The 20,113-nt window shown below is 40.6% G+C and overlaps 1 protein-coding gene across 7 annotated transcripts in view; it reads left to right on the top strand.

The window, feature by feature from the left end:
* The window catches only part of LOC144519874 (focal adhesion kinase 1-like), a 72,402-nt gene that overhangs the window by 15,323 nt on the left and 36,966 nt on the right, over positions 1-20,113 (top strand). For 5 of the 7 annotated variants that reach the window (XM_078253370.1, XM_078253369.1, XM_078253366.1 and 2 more), the window contains exons 3-15: positions 9,479-9,765; positions 9,867-10,033; positions 12,065-12,176; positions 12,405-12,484; positions 12,683-12,745; positions 12,835-12,889; positions 13,252-13,392; positions 13,857-13,934; positions 14,730-14,837; positions 15,400-15,517; positions 15,856-15,886; positions 16,297-16,367; positions 17,552-17,608. In XM_078253370.1, the coding sequence (XP_078109496.1) occupies positions 9,523-9,765; positions 9,867-10,033; positions 12,065-12,176; positions 12,405-12,484; positions 12,683-12,745; positions 12,835-12,889; positions 13,252-13,392; positions 13,857-13,934; positions 14,730-14,837; positions 15,400-15,517; positions 15,856-15,886; positions 16,297-16,367; positions 17,552-17,608 (1,324 nt within the window). In that variant the 5' untranslated portion in view covers positions 9,479-9,522. The remainder of the gene's footprint in view (positions 1-9,478; positions 9,766-9,866; positions 10,034-12,064; positions 12,177-12,404; positions 12,485-12,682; positions 12,746-12,834; positions 12,890-13,251; positions 13,393-13,856; positions 13,935-14,729; positions 14,838-15,399; positions 15,518-15,855; positions 15,887-16,296; positions 16,368-17,551; positions 17,609-20,113) is intronic. The other 2 variants (XM_078253373.1, XM_078253367.1) reach the window with 1 other exon arrangement.

The following is a 20,113-nucleotide window of genomic DNA, read 5'->3' as shown; positions in this document are numbered from 1 at the left end:
GCATCCCTCTGTGCTGGAGCAAGGGGGCCTGCATCTACGCACAGCACCCCCTACCAAGTATGTACTAATAGTGTATCAGTCAACATGCCATATTGTGTACTAACAAATACAGCATGTAGTTGGATAAGTTCTCGTGAATTTAACTAAATCCTAATGATTCACAGCTACATAGTTACATGTACATGTATTAGATCCATATCATTGTTAATCAAATATAAAATATTCCTTTAGACAGTGCACCTTTCTCCACCTTGGTATCATTATTTATTTAAGTAATCCTCATGAATTCCCATGCTTGTTTACCATCTCTCACTCTGCTTGAAAGCATCTTCTTATTCTGCTAAACATAGTATTTCGTCATGCTGGTTGGATTTAATTTACTTGAACTATGTTTTCTGCTTCATGAAGTCTGAATTAGACAGATTTGTGTATTTCATCCCCTTTGGCATTGATTATAACATTATCACAATGCCTTAAGGCTGATTTATGCTTCTGCGTCGAATCGTGGCGACGGGTTCTTATTAGTTAATTTGCCTGGGTTACAGTTGTACTGAGCTGTAATTAGGTTTGTGAATAAGAGTGTGATAGTGGGGACATAGTGGTTATACAGTGGTGTGAAAAAGTGTTTGCCCCCTTCCTCATTTCCTGTTCCTTTGCATGTTTGTCACACTTAAGTGTTTCGGAACATCAAACCAATTTAAATAATAGTCAAGGACAACAAATAAACACAAAATGCAATTTGTAAATGAAGGTGTTAATTATTAAAGGTGAAAAAAAATCCAAACCATCATGGCCCTGTGTGAAAAAGTGATTGCCCCCTAAACCTAATAACTGGTTGGGCCACCCTTAGCAGCAACAACTGCAACCAAGCGTTTGCGATAACGTGCAATGAGGCTTTTACAGCGTCCTGGAGGAATTTTGGCCGACTCATCTTTGCAGAATTGTCCTAATTCAGTTACATTAGAGGGTTTTCGAGCATGAACGGCCTTTTTAAGGTCATACCACAACATCTCAATAGGATTCAGGTCAGGACTTTGGCTAGGCCACTCCAAAGTCTTCATTTAGTTTTTCTTCAGCCATTCGGTGGTGGACTTGCTGGTGTGTTTAGGATCATTGTCCTGCTGCAGAACCCAAGTTCGTTTCAGCTTGAGTACACGAACAGATGGTCGGACATTCTCCTTCAGGATCTCTTGGTAGACAGCAGAATTCATAGTTCCTTTTATCACGGCAAGTCTTCCAGGTCCTGAAGCAGCAAAACAGCCCCAGACCATCAGACCATCACACTACCACCACCATATTTTACAGTTGGTATAATGTTCTTTTTATGAAATGCAGTGTTCCTTCTACGCCAGATATACTTGGACACACACCTTCCAAAGAGTTCCACTTTTGTCTCATCGGTCCACAGAATGTTGTCCCAAAAGTCTTGGGGATCATCAAGATGTGTTCTGGAGAAATTGAGACAAGCTTTGATGTTCTTTTTGCTCAGCAGTGGTTTTCTCCTTGGAACTCTGCCATGCAGGCCATTTTTTGCCCAGTCTTTTTCCTGATGGTGGAGGCATGAACGCTGACCTTAACTGAGGCAAGTGAGGCCTGCAGTTCTTTGGGACGTTGTTGTGGGGGTCTTTTGTGACCTCTTGATGAGTCGTCGCTGCGCTCTTGGGGTAATTTTGGGCGGCCGGCCACTCCTGGGAAGGTTCACCACTGTTCCATGTCTTCGCCATTTGTGGATAATGGCTCTACTGTGGTTCGCTGATTCCCAAAGCTTTGGAAATGGCTTTATAACCCTTTCCAGACTGATAGATCTCAATTACTTTCTTTCTCAATTGTTCCTGAATTTCTTTGGGTCTCGGCATGATGTGTAGCTTTTAAGGATCTTCTGGTGGACCTTACTGTGTCAAGCAGCTCCTATTTAAGTGATGCCTTGATTGTGAACAGGTGTGGCAATAATCAGGCCTGGGTGTGGCTAGAGAAATTGAACTCAGGTGTGGACAACCACAGTTATAGTATGTTTTAACAAGGGGGGCAATCACTTTTTCACACAGGGCCATGATGGTTTGGATTTTTTTTCTCCTTTAATAATAAACACCTTCATTTACAAATTGCATTTTGTGTTTACTTGTGTTGTCCTTGACTTTTGTTTAAATTGGTTTGATGTTCCGAAACACTTAAGTGTGACAAACAGCTCAGAACACACACACACACACACACACACACACACACACACACACACACACATGCGTACACTCACACACACTCTTTGTGTTGGTCCTTTGGGATTTTTTCAGCTCACCATGGAAAAGGATTGCATTTATATGAAAGTGACACGTATGTATCGATATATACAACTGATGTTTAGACTTTTTCTTCTCTGTCCCCTGGTATAGATAATACACATCCTTGGCAGAAGACGGAAGAGAGAGTGTGGTAGTGTGGGGGAAGGGGGAGGACAGAGGAAATTGTTTGAGGATGAGAGAAAGATGAGAGGGAGGAAGGAAGCGCTGTGGTTCAATAGGACAGGAAGATCAAATGGAGACGTGAAGGCAGGAACTAAAAGGTCTGTGAGCATGTGAGATGAGTGACTGGAGGAGATTAAGAGAGAGGGAAGAAGAAGAGAGTTGCAGATGAAGGGGGTAAAGGATGGAGAAAGAAGGTTACAGATGTTTTGCCATGTGAGCCATGAAAAAGAAAGGGAAAATTGAAGGCTTTGAAAAGTATAAAGATGGGGATAAATGTGAAGAATGGGCAACTGAGGAAAAGAGGAATTAAAAAGGGATGGAAAAAAGGCAGAGAGGCCTAGGCTCCCCTGGGATTGTGCTAACCCCAGTAACCCAGTTACCAGTTAGATGAGGAGATAAACCGTCCTGCTGCTGCTGCTACGGTGCAGAGCTCAACTCCAGCCTTCTGTGGCTCTACAGGCTGACTGTCAGTCACCTGCTCCCCTACTGACTGCCTGCATGGCCTATTTGATTTGATTCCTCTGCTTTTCTTTATTTGAGTGTGTGAGGGCATGCATGTGGGGATTTAGTGCAGTTATGTTGAGTAGAAATGGGTGCAGTGAGGAATGGTTTCATTTGTCCTGTGCTGTGTAGTGCACCTATTTTAAAACGGTAATTTATTTACTATGAGAGCCATGTTTTTTAGTTTTTGCAAGCTATACTGTAGAGTCGGGCAACTAAAGGACAGCCTTTTGTAATATAAAGGCTTTTATGGTCTGTGTATGTTCATTGTTTGTTTTCATGGCATAATGCACAAGACTCTTTTATCAGATCTGTACATCCTGGATAATATAAGAAATTGAAAAGTATCTGATGGAAACCCTTGATCTGTACCACAAACAGATGCTTAGGCTTTATGTTCACCATGTCAGTGACATCTGTTTGTAACAATTTCAGATATTTTGCAGAAAAATGGGTAAAAACATAACCCTTTTTCCAATTTTTTTTGTTTAAGACAATTAAGCAAAAAAAACTAACTCTCTTCAGTCGCAAATTGGTTTGTAGCTTTAGCATTAAGGGGCTATGTTAACAATAACCTCTTTTCATAAATGCTGCTGAAAAGCAGGTAAGCATACTTCATTTCCGAGTTATGTGTGATGTAACAGTATTAACAGTATACATTAGTTGTATGTGTGCAATAAGGCAAATGTCGGTCCGCCAACTTCTCTAATAGGATTTTATTAAGCTGTATGTAGTATTTAGGTTAAGGTTACGTGTGTGTGTGTGATTTTGTGTCGCTATTGTGTTTTGTGTCAGTGTATGCAGTGGGCTGTTACAAGAATTTAGTGCTTAATATCTAATCTGATTACTGACCGAGTGAGAGACCAGCAGCAGATGGCTGACTGTGGTTTGTGACTCTATATATCTCCTCTGGTGCAACTGTTTCTATTTAAAAATGAGTTGCAGGCAAAAAAATGTCCTCGATACATTTTTTATCGAGCCCCTCTGAGACTAGGCATGAAGGCCGGGCATGAACTAACAGAGTAGCGGTTATAACAACTGAAGGTATGCTGTGTGTATCATTACCCGTGCACATTCTGGACAAGGGTTTCCACAAAGCATGTTTTGATGTAAATGTATCGCCACCCCCAAGTAGTACAGCAAACGGGTGTACTGCATTTGAAATAATTAGTTTTTGTGTAAACATCATTTTTAGTATACGTGTTAATTTTTTCCAGTTTTACTGTTTAGAAGCGACCGCAACATATTCTGATGTCATGACTAGGATATCCACCAAACACAAAACCTGCCGTCTGCTCTCACACAGTAAACTGAAATGGCATGACAACAATGCAAGGGCATGATGCTATATCAACAACAGAACATAGTCAGTGTGTGGGCTATCTAAATGTTGCCAGGTTTGGAATTCTTTAATCAATCAGTAATCTATGTATGTTGTCTTTTTTGCATAGTCATTGGAAAAGTATGGTGTATTGTAACTTTTCAGCAAATATAGTGCCAACAAGAGTGCTGAAGTGTTTCATAGTCCAAAGCCTCCTTCCCTTTCAAATACAGTGCTGATCTTCACTAAGCTTTTTTTCAAAAAACTATAGTGTAATGTGAGGTATAGTTCACAAAGCTTTGTAATTTGAAGCACTCATAACAAGTACACAGAGTGAATCTGTTTCTGCCTTTTTAGAAAGCCTAGAAATATCTGTAAGTAATGGAGGAGTGACTATAAAGGATTTGCACTTCAAAACCCCACTTATATGTTTATTTTGTGCAAAGAGCCAGTTTAATATTACTAGCTGTACCTTTTAATGTTTTCATCATAGTGATAGTTTTCATCGGGTAGACTGGGTCGGTAGTCATTAGCAAGGCAGCTGGTATTGTTACAATGAGATGATATTAGTGGTATTTCTAGAGGGATTATAGCAGCAGTGCACTCTTTGAGGATTGTTACAAGCCACCTAATAATCCAGTAGTGTCATAGCCACAGTGGTATTATTTTAATTGGATGGTGATGGTAACACTGTAAGAGAGACATTTTTAATCTGATCTTCACTAATCTGTTGTAATGAAGCCCTGAGGCTCTGTTGAATGTGTGGCTATTCATCAGGCCTACAGAATGAGCTCCCTTTTAATTACAGTACACACAAATGCATACACTAGACATATTCATCACCAAATGCCAACCTTTACTCTTTTCAGAACACACTTTGTAACTTTAGCTAAGCACTAACTATTCTGGAATTTTCTGTTTGTTAAACTGCAGCCACTCAGAAAGAAAATGCTAAATAATGTAACATAACCTATTACAGCATGATATAACCGAGGCAGGTTTTTACTTTTTGTATGTCTCAGGAGCTTCTAGGAACTAACATTGACAATGTACATTGAAATACATGAAAGATTACATACTTGGACCGCTTAAACTTTTACTACAGGTGAGTAACAAAGAAAATGTCAGGCTCTTTATATGCAAAAGATTAAAACAAGTCACTTTTTCAATCCAGCAAAGACCTAACAATATATCTAGAAAGCATACATGTTTAACAATTGAAAAAACTGAAAATTGAAAAAGCAAAGCAAAAGGAGTGTATGCGCAAAATAGAAAAAGGGAGTGTGTGTGTGTGTGTGTGTGTGTGTGTGTGTGTGTGTGTGTGTGTGTGTGTGTGTGTGAGGGAGTGTGTGTGTGTGTGTAGGGCAGAAGGAGGGGAAAGGAGGAAAACATTTTAATTGAGTCTCGATGCAGTGGAAAGTAAGCAAGCAGATTGGACAGTACTAATAAATATGCTAATAGCACCACACTCTTAATCAACACTAACTTTAATAAACGGGGCGCACACACACGCACAGGCACAGGCATGTATTTCAGCATGCTTCTTTGACGCTGTCAAAAGTGGTGAACCAACTTTCCCTGGATCAGTTTATATATTTCTGTCTCTGTTACTTTCTCTCTTTTTTCTCAGTATGAAGTGATCTGACCGTGACCTGAACACAACACAGAAAAATGCTGAATGTAGTGATGTGATGTTAACAGTAGTGATTGTTGTGCTTACTACAGCCTGTTCAGAACATGAGTGAAACAACAAGGGTCGACAGTAACCTAGCTGAAAAGACGGTTTGGCAGTTGGAATTATTATGTCCATATTTAGTGGACTAAACAAGTCATCAAATATAAATAAGCAAATCTTTAAACCCTGAATAACTCGGTGATGCAGATCACAATTTTAGACAGGTCTTTTGGAAAAGTATTTAGTTGTAGATTACATCCCCAATACTGTAAATGAGCCATGAAATTAGTCAGTCAATGAGATTCGGTGTACCTGTGTCTCTTTTGTCACCACATGACAGCCAGAATTCACAGTCAGCTGAAAGCAGTCACTGTAGTGATGATGACTCAACAAAGCCTGTAGGGATATCCAGGAAGTAACATTATGACACAGGAAGCAGCAGAGTGTGTGCCTTGCACAAGGATAAAGGTGGCGACACCACTGGGACGGTTGGCCGTTGGTCAAAGTTGGGCCGATAGTGAGCGTCCATCGCCCTTATTTTTTTTTAGCGTGGCCAGAATTTCTGGTAGTGCATCAGAAAAACTGTCTGTGCCACATTGAATTATCTCTAATGTTAAAACCCCACAAATACCAAGTAGATGCCCTGCATACTGGCAAGTGGTTTATTGCTTCTTGGAGTCTAAATAGTTTTGGCATAATTACTGAAGCCCCACAGCTAAGCAAGTGGGCGTTTATGCTGTGAAATGGTGAAATGAGTAAGTCTAAATTAGGGGGTGCGTGTGTTGGAGTAGCGCTGTCCGTAGTACTGAAATGGAGCAATCGATTTAGCAGCCTGGGGTGGCTTTTTGTAATTGTTTTAGATGAGAGTCCCACATTTTGCTCGCTGTATGGGCCTTGCATTTTTGCAGGAGTGCCCTAAAGGCCTCGAGTTGAAAAAACTTCAACTCTGAGTGAAAAAGCGCCAGAAGCTTTGTGTTTTGCAGGTCGCAAAACTTTCTCTGAGCCCGCTTGCTTTTCGTGATTGTAAATAGAACTTTGGCTTTAATTCCGTTTCATCCACAGACTGAAGGGAAGCTACAGGGACAGTCAACAAGAGAGAGCGAGCTGTTTCTATGCGTCTCCCCCTGCTGATTTGGAGTGATTATTGTGTATGCTCTGATGAATAAATGTAAATAAATAAGCTTTGTTTGTCAGTTTTGTTTAGTTGGCGCCTAGGTGTTGTCCAATGTGTTCCAGGCACTGTGGATTTGTGATGTGTTCCGTGACTTTTTCTTTCCCCCTCATCCCCTGGAACAGTATTAGTAGGAAGGCTCCGCATGACGCCAGATGTTGTTTTTTTTTGAAGGAGTTTATTTTAAAATTACCTTTTTATTATAATTTGGCCAAAATAACCTAAGTTTCGAATCAAACATTTTAGTAATGCTACAACTAAAAATTCAATCTGCATCTGATTTTTTTGGGTGTGCCAGCTGCCTCTTTGGGTGGCGCCATTGGGGTGAAGTTAAACCTACAGTAGAAACAACCTTTGAAGAGGGTAAATACATGAAAGACAGAGTCTGAGATAAAAAGGAAGAATCTGTGGAAGTGGATGGTTTGTGCTTGTGTTTGCTTAATTACAAAAGTCTGCTTTGTTAAGCACTGCACTATGAATATTATTGCTGCTGTAGTCTAGGGCTGGGCGATATGGAAAAAATCAAATATCACGATGTTTTTGACCAAATACCTTGATTTAGATACCGCAACGATATTGTAGTGTTGACTATTGGTGCTTTCACAAAATATTTACACAATGAGATTTTTTATAAATAATCATCAGTAATGTGGATATAATGACTAAATGGGTAAAGGCAAATAATAGAACAGTTACAACAGTCTGGTAGGTTCAGAAAATGACATCACTTTACTGTAATGCAGCCTTTAAAACCAGGAAAAGACAACACTTATGCCATATTACAATATTATGATATCCAAAATCTAAGACATCTAGTCTCATATCACGATATCGATATAATATTGCCCAGCTCTACTGTAGTCTCACACTGTGGTAATAGAGTAAATGTGAAGCTAGAATTTAACAATGGATTTACTAATTTACTGTTTTTCTAAATTAGACACCTTAGATTAGATTCTAAGCGCTTATCTGTTAGCTCATTAAGAAAAATGTATCCTGCTTTTAGGCTACAATCCACCTACAGCCGTTACTATTCAAGCAAGCTACTACCCGACTACAGACACTGCCGCTGAACACCAGTATGTCCACAACAATTTACTAATCCTCCCACAGCAAACCTTAGTGTGTCAAGCCAGATTTTAGAAACTACCAGATTGGAAACTGCAGCTGAGCTGCCATGCAACAGACTGGTTTCCTGACTGATGTTGGAATGGCCTGCTGTTTGTGCTTGATAACACTGCCTGCATGGTTGATTTAGCAGCTGGTTGTCCAGTTAGACCAGTATTGGCAGTATTGCCCACCAGGAATTTATTTATTTAAACTCATCTGATTTATGTTGAGCTGTGAGTAGGTCCTTCTAAAAGACATTGTGTCAGTGTTTTGCTGGTTTATATTGACTCTTTACTGACTGACTGACTGACTGACTGACTGGTAGCCTTACTGAAACTCTCTCACTGTGATTTGTTGTCTCAGTATTGCTGTGTCATTACAGTTGTAGTAGTCTCGCTTTGCCAGACCATCCACCACAGCGCTGCGGAGGAGGGTCTGGCTATTCCACACAACATTCCGGGATGGGAGAAAAACGTGCTCTGTTTTTTTGGCATTTCTTTAAACCAATCACATTGTCATGGGCGGAGCTACGCGCTGTACGGAGCAACGGTGCCTCTGCAAAATAGCCTCGGGAAGGAACTTGTTTTGGTGGAATGTGTACGTTCAAAAGTTGTTTTAGTCGTGCAACAGAAAACTCAGATTGGACAGATGGTCTAGCTAGCTGTCTGGATTTACCCTGCAGAGATCTGAGGAGCAGTTAACCTCATAGTTAGTCCTCATAAATCTACCGGAGTTTAAAATTCCAACACAAAGAAAGTGGAAGGAAACAGACATCAGCGAAAAAGACACGCATCCTGCGGAATTTCCTACAGCACCGGAGCAATCCCGGAAATGGAACGTCGTGGATATAGACATACAGCATACAGTAACAGTTTTATTATTATATTATGTCCTTACGATTATTAATGTAGCCTGTTTTGTGTCATGACAAATGTATAGAGTGCAGTACGAATGACATACTGGTGGTGACTGAGAGGTTTTCTGAGTGGGTGTTTTACTGTGTCCGTTATTCTTCCAGCAGTGTGTTTCAAAGGGCTAATGTAGCAATTTTGTTTACATACCCTAATCGCCTTTTTTAACCATATTTTTATTCTCCTCGACTGCGTAATGTTACTTTCACAAAATCCAATCGACTGTATCTTCAGCGAAGATACAAGACGTGCTGATTACAGATTACTCCTTAACTATGAAGTCACATTTTGACCTCTGTCCTCCTTTGTTTGTCCCTCTCTCTTTTTCAGAATATGACGGCCAGTTAGCCCCAGCAGGAGCATCTGAATCAGGCATGGCGTCGTCTTCTTACTTGGAACCCAACCTCAATCACTCTGCAGTGGGTGGTTGTGGGGTTAAATCCAGGTCTGGGATGCCTGGTGGTACCGGTGTTGGTACAAGCGGCTCTGCTGGAGGCCTTGAGCGGCCCTCAGGCTCCATGGACCGGGTTCTGAAGATCTTCCATTATTTTGAGACAAACAGCGAACCATGTACCTGGGCTAGTAATATCAGGCATGGAGATGCTACAGATGTCAGGGTAAGACACACAAACCTTTCTTACCTTTCGAGCCCTCCCATCGTCATCATTTCCCTGACTCTCGCTTTTATTTTTGTTCATACTTCCTCTTGTTTCAACAGGGTGTTATCCAAAAGATAGCAGAGATCCACAAATTGCGCTGCGTGTCCTCTCTGGGCCTCCGTCTGACCCATCTACACTCTGATGCACTCCATTGGTTACACCCTGATTTGGGCGTGTGTCACATCAGGGAGAAATATGAGAAACAGCACCCCCAGGAGGAGTGGAGGTAGAATTACACAAGATTCAATGTTTTACACTCACTGTTTTACAGTCAGCTGTATGTATGAGTAAGCATGCTCCTTCGGTCTCTATGCCTTAGATATGACAGGCATTGAATTTCGATGCTGCAGGTTATTTCATTCTCTGTGTGTGTGTGTGTGGGAGTGCACCCTCCTTCTTTAATGTTGTTTAATGTTAATGTTAAACAGCAGGCCAAGCAACATAACATTACTTTATTCTCCTCAGAGGCTGACAAGAGGATGATCATTACCACAAACATGTCATCTTTATAAATGCCCTATTGGGCTGTACAGGAGCTACACTTGTTTAAGCTACAAACCTGCCAACCTGTACATGACTTGCATGCAATGAGTAGTAGTTACTGGTGTCCTTCAGGCTCATTTAAGACCCTGACGTAAAGGTTCTGTATTACCCTGTTGGGGTTCAAATTCACAATAATGACAGTCTCGCTCTACATTATCCCTTACATAATTTATAGATCCTTATTCTTCCCATTTATTTGATGCAGTATGCCATGTAGGGATGGTCTGCTCTGTTTGATGAAAGGGAATGAGCTGCTAGTTATTTGAAAGCAGCCGTGTCTGTTCCAACCTACACTGAAACTATGCTAGCGCTTAGGTATCTTCAGTTGATATTGTGAACAACTCTCCTTACAATTCAGTCCTTTGTCCTGCTGTTGATGTGTTACACCCAAAGTCATCAAAATTTAAATGAATTCAAAATGAACGAGTTGTTGCTGCTAACATGCAGCCGAGCAGCTCTGCCAGTTGTTGCAGCTTTGCCTCGGAGGGCAGCCGAGCTGCAAGCCCACATGAGCTTCTGCTGCTGCCAAGCTATTGTTAGAACAGCAGAAGTAGCCCAGGGGATGGACTGACTCTATCTCGCTCCCTTGCGTGTTTCTCTCCAGTCTCGTGCGCTCGCAGTCGCTCTTTTTCACTTTGATCTTTCTCTCCATCCTTTCTCTCATCTATCATATCTGTGTTTTCTTTCTTATCCAGCGCTCTCTTTTCTCTCAAACACGCATCTTTCTCTCTCTTCTCACACTCTTTTTGGTTCATTCATTATAGAACGAGGATGTTTTATTTATTTTGCCTTCAGCCTTGATTTCCTTTGTTATCTAACTACAGTGCTGTCCCATCACAGCGGCTTGGAGCTCAGCTCACTACTCCCCTGACCCATTTCTCTCCGCTGTAGTCACTGCAATATGTCAGTCATAAAATAATATGTCACTATAAACAATGATGGCCCATCTGCGTACTTCTCTGGCACAGTTAACTGGCATGTGTAACAGAAGGAATCTCTTTATGCTGTATGGTATTACAAAGTTATCACTCTCAGTTTGTTCACTGTCGGCAAAATATGAAATCACATCTGACTATGCCACCAGACAGTAATCTAGTGAGTAGAAGGGGCATCTTCCAATCTTTGTTTCAAACCCCTGTGTTTGCAAACAGCTGCGTTGCTGAGGTGACGTGGAATCGACATGGAATCGACGGCTCCATGGGTGCTATAATGTAGCTAACATGTACTTTAACCACCTCTGAATGTAGAGCAAGAGGAATTATGGAAAATAGAGCAAGAAACAACCACAAGAAACACATCCCGGCCCACAGTCACTCACTAGTTTCTAGCTCCATACAGCAAAACTTGTGTATCAGAGTTGTGTCATGAATTTTTTTTTAAAGCCTTTTTATGATATGCAACATATATCTATATTTCTTTTTATATTATCTCTTAATGTATAGGAGTTTTTTTAATCGGGATCATGTCGTGGATTCTGTGGTATCCACTTGCATAACCAGGTTTGTTATCCAAGTCTTTGACATACAGTAAGTAAGTCAGGTGCACAAATATTTAAACAGTATAAGTGAAGAGGTCTGTGTATGCGTCAGCTGTATGTATGAGTAAGCATGCTCCTTCTGTCTCTATGGCTTGGACAGGCATTGAATTTGGATGCGTGTGTGTGTGTGTGTGTGTGTGTGTGTGTGTGTGTGTGTGTGTGTGCGCGCTTATTTAGCCAAACTGTCTCTGTCATTCTCAGGTATGAGTTGCGGATGCGGTACCTTCCTAAAGGTTACCTCAGCCATTTCTCTGAAGACAAACCATCTCTTAACTACCTCTATCACCAGGTGAGGCAACACGGCAGGATCACATAAAAAAGAGTAGATGGAAAGTAAAATACTACTTAATAAAAAATCCTCCTTGTCGCTTTTACGTCTCACAAGGCAGACACGATTTGAAACAGATCATTAAAAAGATACTTAACAGATACACTCTGCTCTTACATGGGACTACTGTCCAGCTTTATTTTTACAGCAGCGTTATTTTAAAACATTGTTCTGTCACACTGTTATCAGGTAAAGAGTGACTACATGCATCATATAGCTGATCAGGTGGATCAAGATGTTGCTCTGAAACTGGGCTGTTTGGAAATCAGGTGAGAAACACACACATAAACACACATTTGGTTCTGCCACAAGCAGGACAAAGTCAACAAAAATATTCTGTTTACTCAAACAGGTTCTTGACTATTAGTCAGTGCTTATATCAGAGAAGTTTCCCAGAATATCTGAACTGAAAAATCTATTGATGGCCTTTTAATACTGTTTTCTCCTTCTCTCTTTGAATTTTACAGGAGGTTCTTTAGAGAGATGCCAGGCAATGCCCTGGATAAGAAATCCAATTATGAACTACTAGAGTAAGATTGATTTCATTTGGTCCACACCGTCTCTCATTTAGATTTAGTGATGGTAGATTTCATAAATGTTGTGATTTTGTTATTCTCAGGAAAGACGTTGGTTTGAGAAGGTTCTTCCCCAAAAGCCTGCTGGACTCCCTCAAGGTGAGACTAAACTTCTGTTAATGTGTCACCTCACTGACTAACTGGCCGGGGTCTCCCATTTAAGTTCCATTGCCAGATAACAGAAGTGACAGTGTCAGAAATGTCTCTGGGAATCCTAGTCCAGCTTAGTCGGCTGGATGAGCTAATGGCTATTTGACTGAGCGACCGGCTGACAGGGACACCAACTTGATCACTGAATGGATCTCTGGCTGAATGTCTGATAATCTGATTGTGTGGAATTAAGTTAAACGTCCTGTTGTCACTCACAGTTTGCTTTGTCAGTTGTGCGTTTCTTGGCTCTGAACCAACTTTCTCCCAGAAGGCCTCATCCTTGGAAATGTTTTTTTCTCCCTCTTTATCAGGCGAAGACTCTTCGTAAGCAGATCCAGCAGACCTTCAAGCAGTTCGCTAACCTCAATGATGAGCAGAGCATCCACAAGTTCTTTGAGATACTCTCTCCCATCTACCGCTTTGACAAAGAGTGCTTCAAATGTGCTTTGGGGGTAGGGCAACACTTAATTCATAAAGACAAAAAAGTGTAATGGTGAATAGGGAAATCCATTCATACATTTTCCATACCTGAAAATTCATACTAAGTCAGGAGGATGTTCCTATTCAGCATTCACAGGGAACAAAACATGTAGAGTGGAGTGTTATCTTTAATTTAAAGGGCATGCCAGAATCATAAAGGTGACGCTAGCACAGTCCTGCATCATGTCAGTATACTGCTCTTATACCGTTTTCTACAGCAATGCATTATTACTGTCATCTACAGAATGCAAAGTTTCGTCTGTTCTAGAGGGCATTTCATTTCAAAAGTAGTGAAAACGTATGAGAAAATTAAAATTGTTTTATGCTATCAGTATCACATTTTTGCCAGCACTGTGTGTAGTTAATAAAGCACTTGAAATGTGACATTTATTTTAATACTGTATGTCTCCCACTGTCTTTCTCTCTCCCTCCTCAGTCTAGTTGGGTAATATCAGTAGAGTTGGCTATTGGACCAGAAGAAGGAATCAGCTACCTCACAGATAAAGGCTCAATGGTCAGTATGCACTCAGACAGTTCATCTCACAAGGCCTGACTTTGTCCTCAGTAAAAAGTGTATCCGTTTCAAAATTCACTTTCTTTAAAATATTGTGTATTTGTGTATCGATTCTAGCAGATGTTCCAGTTCTGTTTTTTTTTTATGGACTTAAGAAGGCTTTTAGCACTACTGTATACTGCAGTAGGGCTTAATTGTTACTACTGTATACTGCATGCTTTTATTTGAATGTCAGAGTTGCAATCCACCATACTGCCCTCTACTGGTTGTTCTCTCCAGTAGACAGATTTTCTCTTCTCCCCAGTTGCCCAAGTTGAAAGGAGTCTTTAAATTCCACTGATCCGGTAGTTGTTGTTACACAACAGATAATATGAGCTAAAAAAGGCCATATGTCTCATCAGTAGGTGATGTAATTAGGAAATCTACACAGCTGCATTGGTGGGGGTGGTTGGTTGGTTGGAGGTGCCGACTGCAGTGACAACTCAAAATGCAGGAAAATGGCTGCACACCTGTAACTCCAGTGCTTAAATTGAGTTATTACATTTTAACTTAATGATGACAGGCTGCCTGTTAAAATGTTTATAATTAATTTAATATATCGATCATTGCATGAAAATTGACCGGAGCTTGTCCTGTTTGGCCTTCATAAACCCATGTCTTTCTAGTGCTCATTGTTAGACATACATGACTAACTGGAACCATGGAAAAAACTGAGTCTGAATAAAGTGTACCTACCTATACAGTACGCCATAAGTGATTTTTAATGTTTCTGTATATCTGCCCTTGTCTCTGCAGCCTACACACTTAGCTAACTTTAACCAGGTTCAGTCCATCCAGTACTCTGCTTTGGAAGAGAAGGACCGGAAAGGCATGTTGCAGCTCAATGTAGCAGGAGCTCCAGAGGTGAAAACACACACGCACGCGCGCACACACACACACACACACACACACACACACACACACACACACACACACACACACACACACACACTGCATACTATTACTTTGGCTTTTCCATGAAGGGTGGTTCTTTGCAAAACATTATTGCCTGTTGCAGTCTTGCAGTAATACCTGATTTTGAATTTGTTAAATGATGTCAATGTTTACTATGTGTAATAATCATAAAATAGCATCTGCTTGTTAAACATTGTATTTAAAGTTGTAGTAACAAAAAATCAGCAGGAAAAACATGAAAAGATGAGGGAAAGAAGGAAACAGCACTTGAAGGCGGGTATTGTCATCTACACTACGCCATGAGTGTGTCTGTCGAGATGGGGGGGTGGGGGTTTGCAGCAGGCCTTACTCGTGGAAAAGTATGTGTGTAACAGTGCTAGAGTGTCTGTGTAGGGGTGTGTGTTAGACTGAATGTGTGCTGGTAGAAGATGTTTTCCCTAATAAAGCTCTCATTGTGTCACTGAAGCAACGCTCTGTCCCACTAATAGTGTGTGTGTGTGTGTGTGTGTAGCCCCTCACAGTCACCACAGCATTGCTGACTACGGCTGAAAACATGGCTGACTTGATTGACGGCTACTGTCGGCTTGTCTCCTTAGCTACTCACTCCTTCATTGTCAGAGTCCACAAAGGTAGGATGCACAACTACTCGTATATGTATTTTTGTGTTTACTATACACCCACATTTTGCAGCATTATAATGTTTCAGTTGTTTGCAGTTAATGAGTTGGGATACTTTTTACGTTGCTTAGATGGCAACAGTAACCCGAAGGAAAGAAAAATTAACTTGTACTATAAATAGTACTCAAACTCTTTCCAAACATAAACACCGGATTGAATAACCGGATTGAGTTCAGCTGGTCTTTTCTGTAAATAACTATGGCAGCAAAGAAATGGTTACAGTGATACAGCTTAAACATATAACCAGTCTGTTCTTTGTCTAATTCATGTGTTCATTTTGTGTCTGCAGAGGGGGACAGAGCTCTGCCATCCATCCCCAAGTAAGTCAACAGACTCCTTTTGTCTCATTAGTTGATTTAGCAAGTAAAAAGGTGAGTTTTCTGTGAGACACATAAAAGAGGTGTAGTCGAGGTTCAGATGTTAAGTGCATAAGAAAACATTGTACGATGTCTTCCCTTTCACCAGTGCAACTATGTTTGTTGTCTTCAGTGGTTTTTATCCAGTGGGTTCCATCATTTTGTGTTGCACTTCAGAATCTGCTCTGAGGGAAATTGGAATGTGTGCTTTGTTTTTTGTTCTTCATTTTCTAATGTTCGACATTGTAAAGCTACACACATGACAGGATGTGGGAGGATCCTCCATTTCTCTGGTTGCACTATTGTCTTCATAGCTGCAACTGGACGCTTTAGGTTTAATGTGGGACAAACTGATTTTCTCATGTCTGATCCAGAGTTTCAAATCATGAGAGGCGAATGGAAAAACGGATGGATGGAGTACGGACCCGCGCTGTTTGTGTCTCAGGTATAAGTCCCCGTCTTGCTTTCTCCTTTCCTGTTGGTCTGTTTCTCCCTGTTGTTTCCCTGTCTGTCTGCTGCTCTAAATGTCATGAATGACAGTGACTGCTAACAGTTAGATAAAGGCTTCATAGATATGTGTGCATACTCTGTTTCCTCTATAAAGCCTCATCTGTGTGTGCAGTGAAGAGTCCTTGTCTCGCCAGATGTTCCCATGGAGAGCTTTAGTCACTGTCCCTCTGCCTCTACCCTGCCTGTCTACTGACCTCTGACTAACTCACAGTGATAGAGAATGAAATTAAAATTAGCCTTGACTATAGTATCTAGTCTATAAATAATATCTTATTTTCATCTGTTGCAACAGTAAACTAATACTTATCTCCCCTTCTTTCCCTCTCTGTGTGTGTTTCATGCTGCATGTGGCTTCTGCAGGTCACACTAGTGGTGATGGTAAACAACATTCTTTCTATTAACCATCCTAAATTAGAAACTCAATGGAATTCCTGCTCTGTCTCTTCATTTGGGGTACTGTACTGTATGTGTACAGTATCTCTGTATCTGCCTGTAACTGGTCGGCCTTATCCCGGATGACTCAACCTGTTATTCTTCAACTTGTTTCTCTGGAAAGAATGAACGTTTCCATCCCTCCCCTCCCCTTTCCTCTCTTCTGTGTCTATATCTCCCTCTCTTTCTCTTTATTACACTCCTCTGTCCTACATTCCTCGTTTGCAGCTGTTTTGTAGTACACGAACGTTTAAATTGCTGTGCATGTGTTTGGAATCGGGTATGGTGACGGCCTTTTGGAAAGGTACATCTGTCTGATGATGATGATGTGTTTCTGTTGCCATTTTTACTCTATTTGTCTTTAACGGTGTGTTCACAGAACTCTTGAGTTGGATGCAGGGATTTTACTTGTTATATTGGTAGTGGGGGATCAAATTATTTTACAGTCAAGTGTTACAGTATTTCCTTAAAATCCAGGTGATATCTGGATATGACATTTTGATATTGATAATGGGACTTTTGGTAAGTTGTAATTTGAATGCTGTCCGGGCGACTCAGCATGTTCTATCAAAGTGGACTTTTATATGTGAGCTTTTTGTCAACTTTCTCTTGTATCTGTCTTTTGTGTGTCACCAACTGAGACATTTCTTGGCTCTTTTTTTCCCCCCTCCCCACTGTCCTATGCAGAAACAGACGACTATGCTGAGATCATAGATGAGGAGGACACATATACCATGCCTTCAAGTAAGTACACACACATGCACAGAAACATTGTAGCTATTGTGATAAGCAGAGGCACAATGTCACAGGTGTCATTGTGCATCTGTGTGTGTGCTCTGCTGATCAGTTGACCTCCCCTGACTTGTGCAGCGAGTGTTAGTTCATATGTGTGCAGGTGTAAAGGTTGTTGAGGTGACGGGGAGAGAGTGAAAGGGAGCCTTATCTCAGGTCTGTAGAAGCCATAAACGTGTGTTTGGATGATTTCTGTGTCTCTCTCTTGGGCCTCACCCCGTGGTTGTTTTATATTCAATGAAAACATCATCAATGACAAGGTAACACATCTGTAATGCATTTTCTAATCAAGTGACTAGCACTGTGAAATGTGTTGGACCCAACCAACATTATTCAGAGAGTGCAGAGTGTCTTGAAATGCTGTAAACGAGCTGTTGTAATTGTTGTTCATCACACTCCATCATACAGGAGGATTTAATGATACATTGGACCAAACTATAAATCTATTCAGGGCTACGGCTTTGAATTAAACTCTTTTTTAGATTGGTGGATAAAAGGATGGCAGGCAAAATAATAACTGAGGCTTGAATGGATCTACATTGTCTGTAGTTACATGTAGCAATCTTGTATAAAAGGGGAAACCACTTGAACCACATCTGTCTTTATATAAATAGGTCTGCAATCGGTTAGTAAGTTGTCACAAGCTTCCTCAGGCAGCTTTGAGACATCTAGCCACAATGTTTACGTTACAGTAAACCTTTTACAAATGGCTGTATCTCCTGCTAATCACTATAATGATAAGTGTTCATCTTGACAATTACATTAATGTAGAGGTTTATCTGGCCTTGTAGAGGGCCTGCTGTGCTGCTGTTGCTGCGGAGTAGTGCCTGATAACCAGGTTTAAGTGGTCACGCTACATAGGCAACATTTAGAGGCAGTGAAGATAGGCGATATCACCTTAACGTATGAAGGGGAAAGGAACTGGGACGTTAAGTGAATGATTTTTACCGACAAAATTCCCCATTTAACCTGCCTCAAAATGTTGTCTGGGTATAACAAGCATAAGTTGTTCATGCAACCAAATTTCAACATGGCTTTGCTTTTTGAGCATTCATAAACTATACAATAGCTTTCACCAGAGTCCTGTGAACAGTTGTAAACACACAAACGTATACCGAGAGAACAAGCAAGTCCAACATCTTAGATATAGCTAGATGTCCATACTAAACATTGTATCCATGCTATTTACTAGTCTGTCATGTTGCATGACTTTCTTAGATATGGATACGGCTGATTTAGTTAGAAGTTATCTAGTAAGATTAATACACTAAACACACTTATGCCAGCCAAGGTGCTGTTTAGCTGTTTATGTCTAGACTGAGCAGTTTCAGGGTTTCAGTGTCTGTTTTTTTTTTGGTTTTGTTAAACAGCAGGATGCTAAGCAATTGAAGGGGTCCATGTGGTGTTTACATTTAGTTTGCATTATAAAATACACATTTTGTGAACTGTTGAAGCTGGCTAGAGGTGACCAATGGTGTGCGTCTTTGTATGAACACAACAAAAAAAACTTCTACAGATCAAAACACACCAGAAGGTTTTAAATATCCTAAAAAAAAGTCATTTTATATGATAAGGGATACATTTGTGAAACCTATATAGTAACTGACATACAGTACCTCGAACTTAACTGCATCACTATCACACCCACAATCATGGCAATTATTAAAGACTGCAGTCACAATTTACAGATCTCTGTACTCACAGCTAGTTATTTCTGTCTCCTATCACTAACCCATTTTCCCAGAATACTATGGACTAGAGCAAGGTAATAAGTCTGGTTGTATTGTGATGGCACTTTGATTTGGTGGTTGTTGTAATCCTTATTTTATGTTTGCTTGCAACTGTAAAATAAAAATGAATTTATTTCTGTTATCTCCGTACTGCGTTGATTTGACCCCCCCCCCTCCCCCCTCCCTGTTGATGTTTGATGTGCTGTCAGTGCTGATGGTAGCTTCCGAACTGAACCCCTGTTGTTGAACAATGATCTTGTTGTGTATTTTACATTTTTTAATCGAAAAACAAGTCTAAACAAACTGTATTCACTTACATGATTGTAAAAATCAATACCATTTGACGAAACACATTTACTTGCTCAGGGTAACAAATACATGGAAACAGTTCAAAAACATTTTATATATTGTTAAACCAGGCAAGTTGTGTCCGGAGGAGGTAGTGCAGAGAGAGAGAGAGAGAGAGAGAGAGAGAGATATTAGGGCTGTCAAAATAACGCGTTAATTTAGATTAATTAATCATAACTAAATAACGCGTTAAAAAAATTAACGCAGATTAATCCATTCCATATTGACGTTTGCATACAGACGAAAATCTGGTGCCACTGATATGTCTGCGCTTCTCTCTGATGCTCTGAAACAGACGTTACAGGGAACACAAACCCCGCTGCATGTGACGCTAGTTAACACAATACTCGACAGCAGCTAACGTTAGCCTACCGCTAGC

This window comes from Sander vitreus, chromosome 6 (assembly GCF_031162955.1).
Source record: "Sander vitreus isolate 19-12246 chromosome 6, sanVit1, whole genome shotgun sequence".
In the NCBI taxonomy this organism is placed as follows: domain Eukaryota; kingdom Metazoa; phylum Chordata; class Actinopteri; order Perciformes; family Percidae; genus Sander; species Sander vitreus.
The sequence above is the reverse complement of the archived record's forward strand: the minus strand, read 5'-3'. Positions and strand labels throughout refer to the sequence as shown.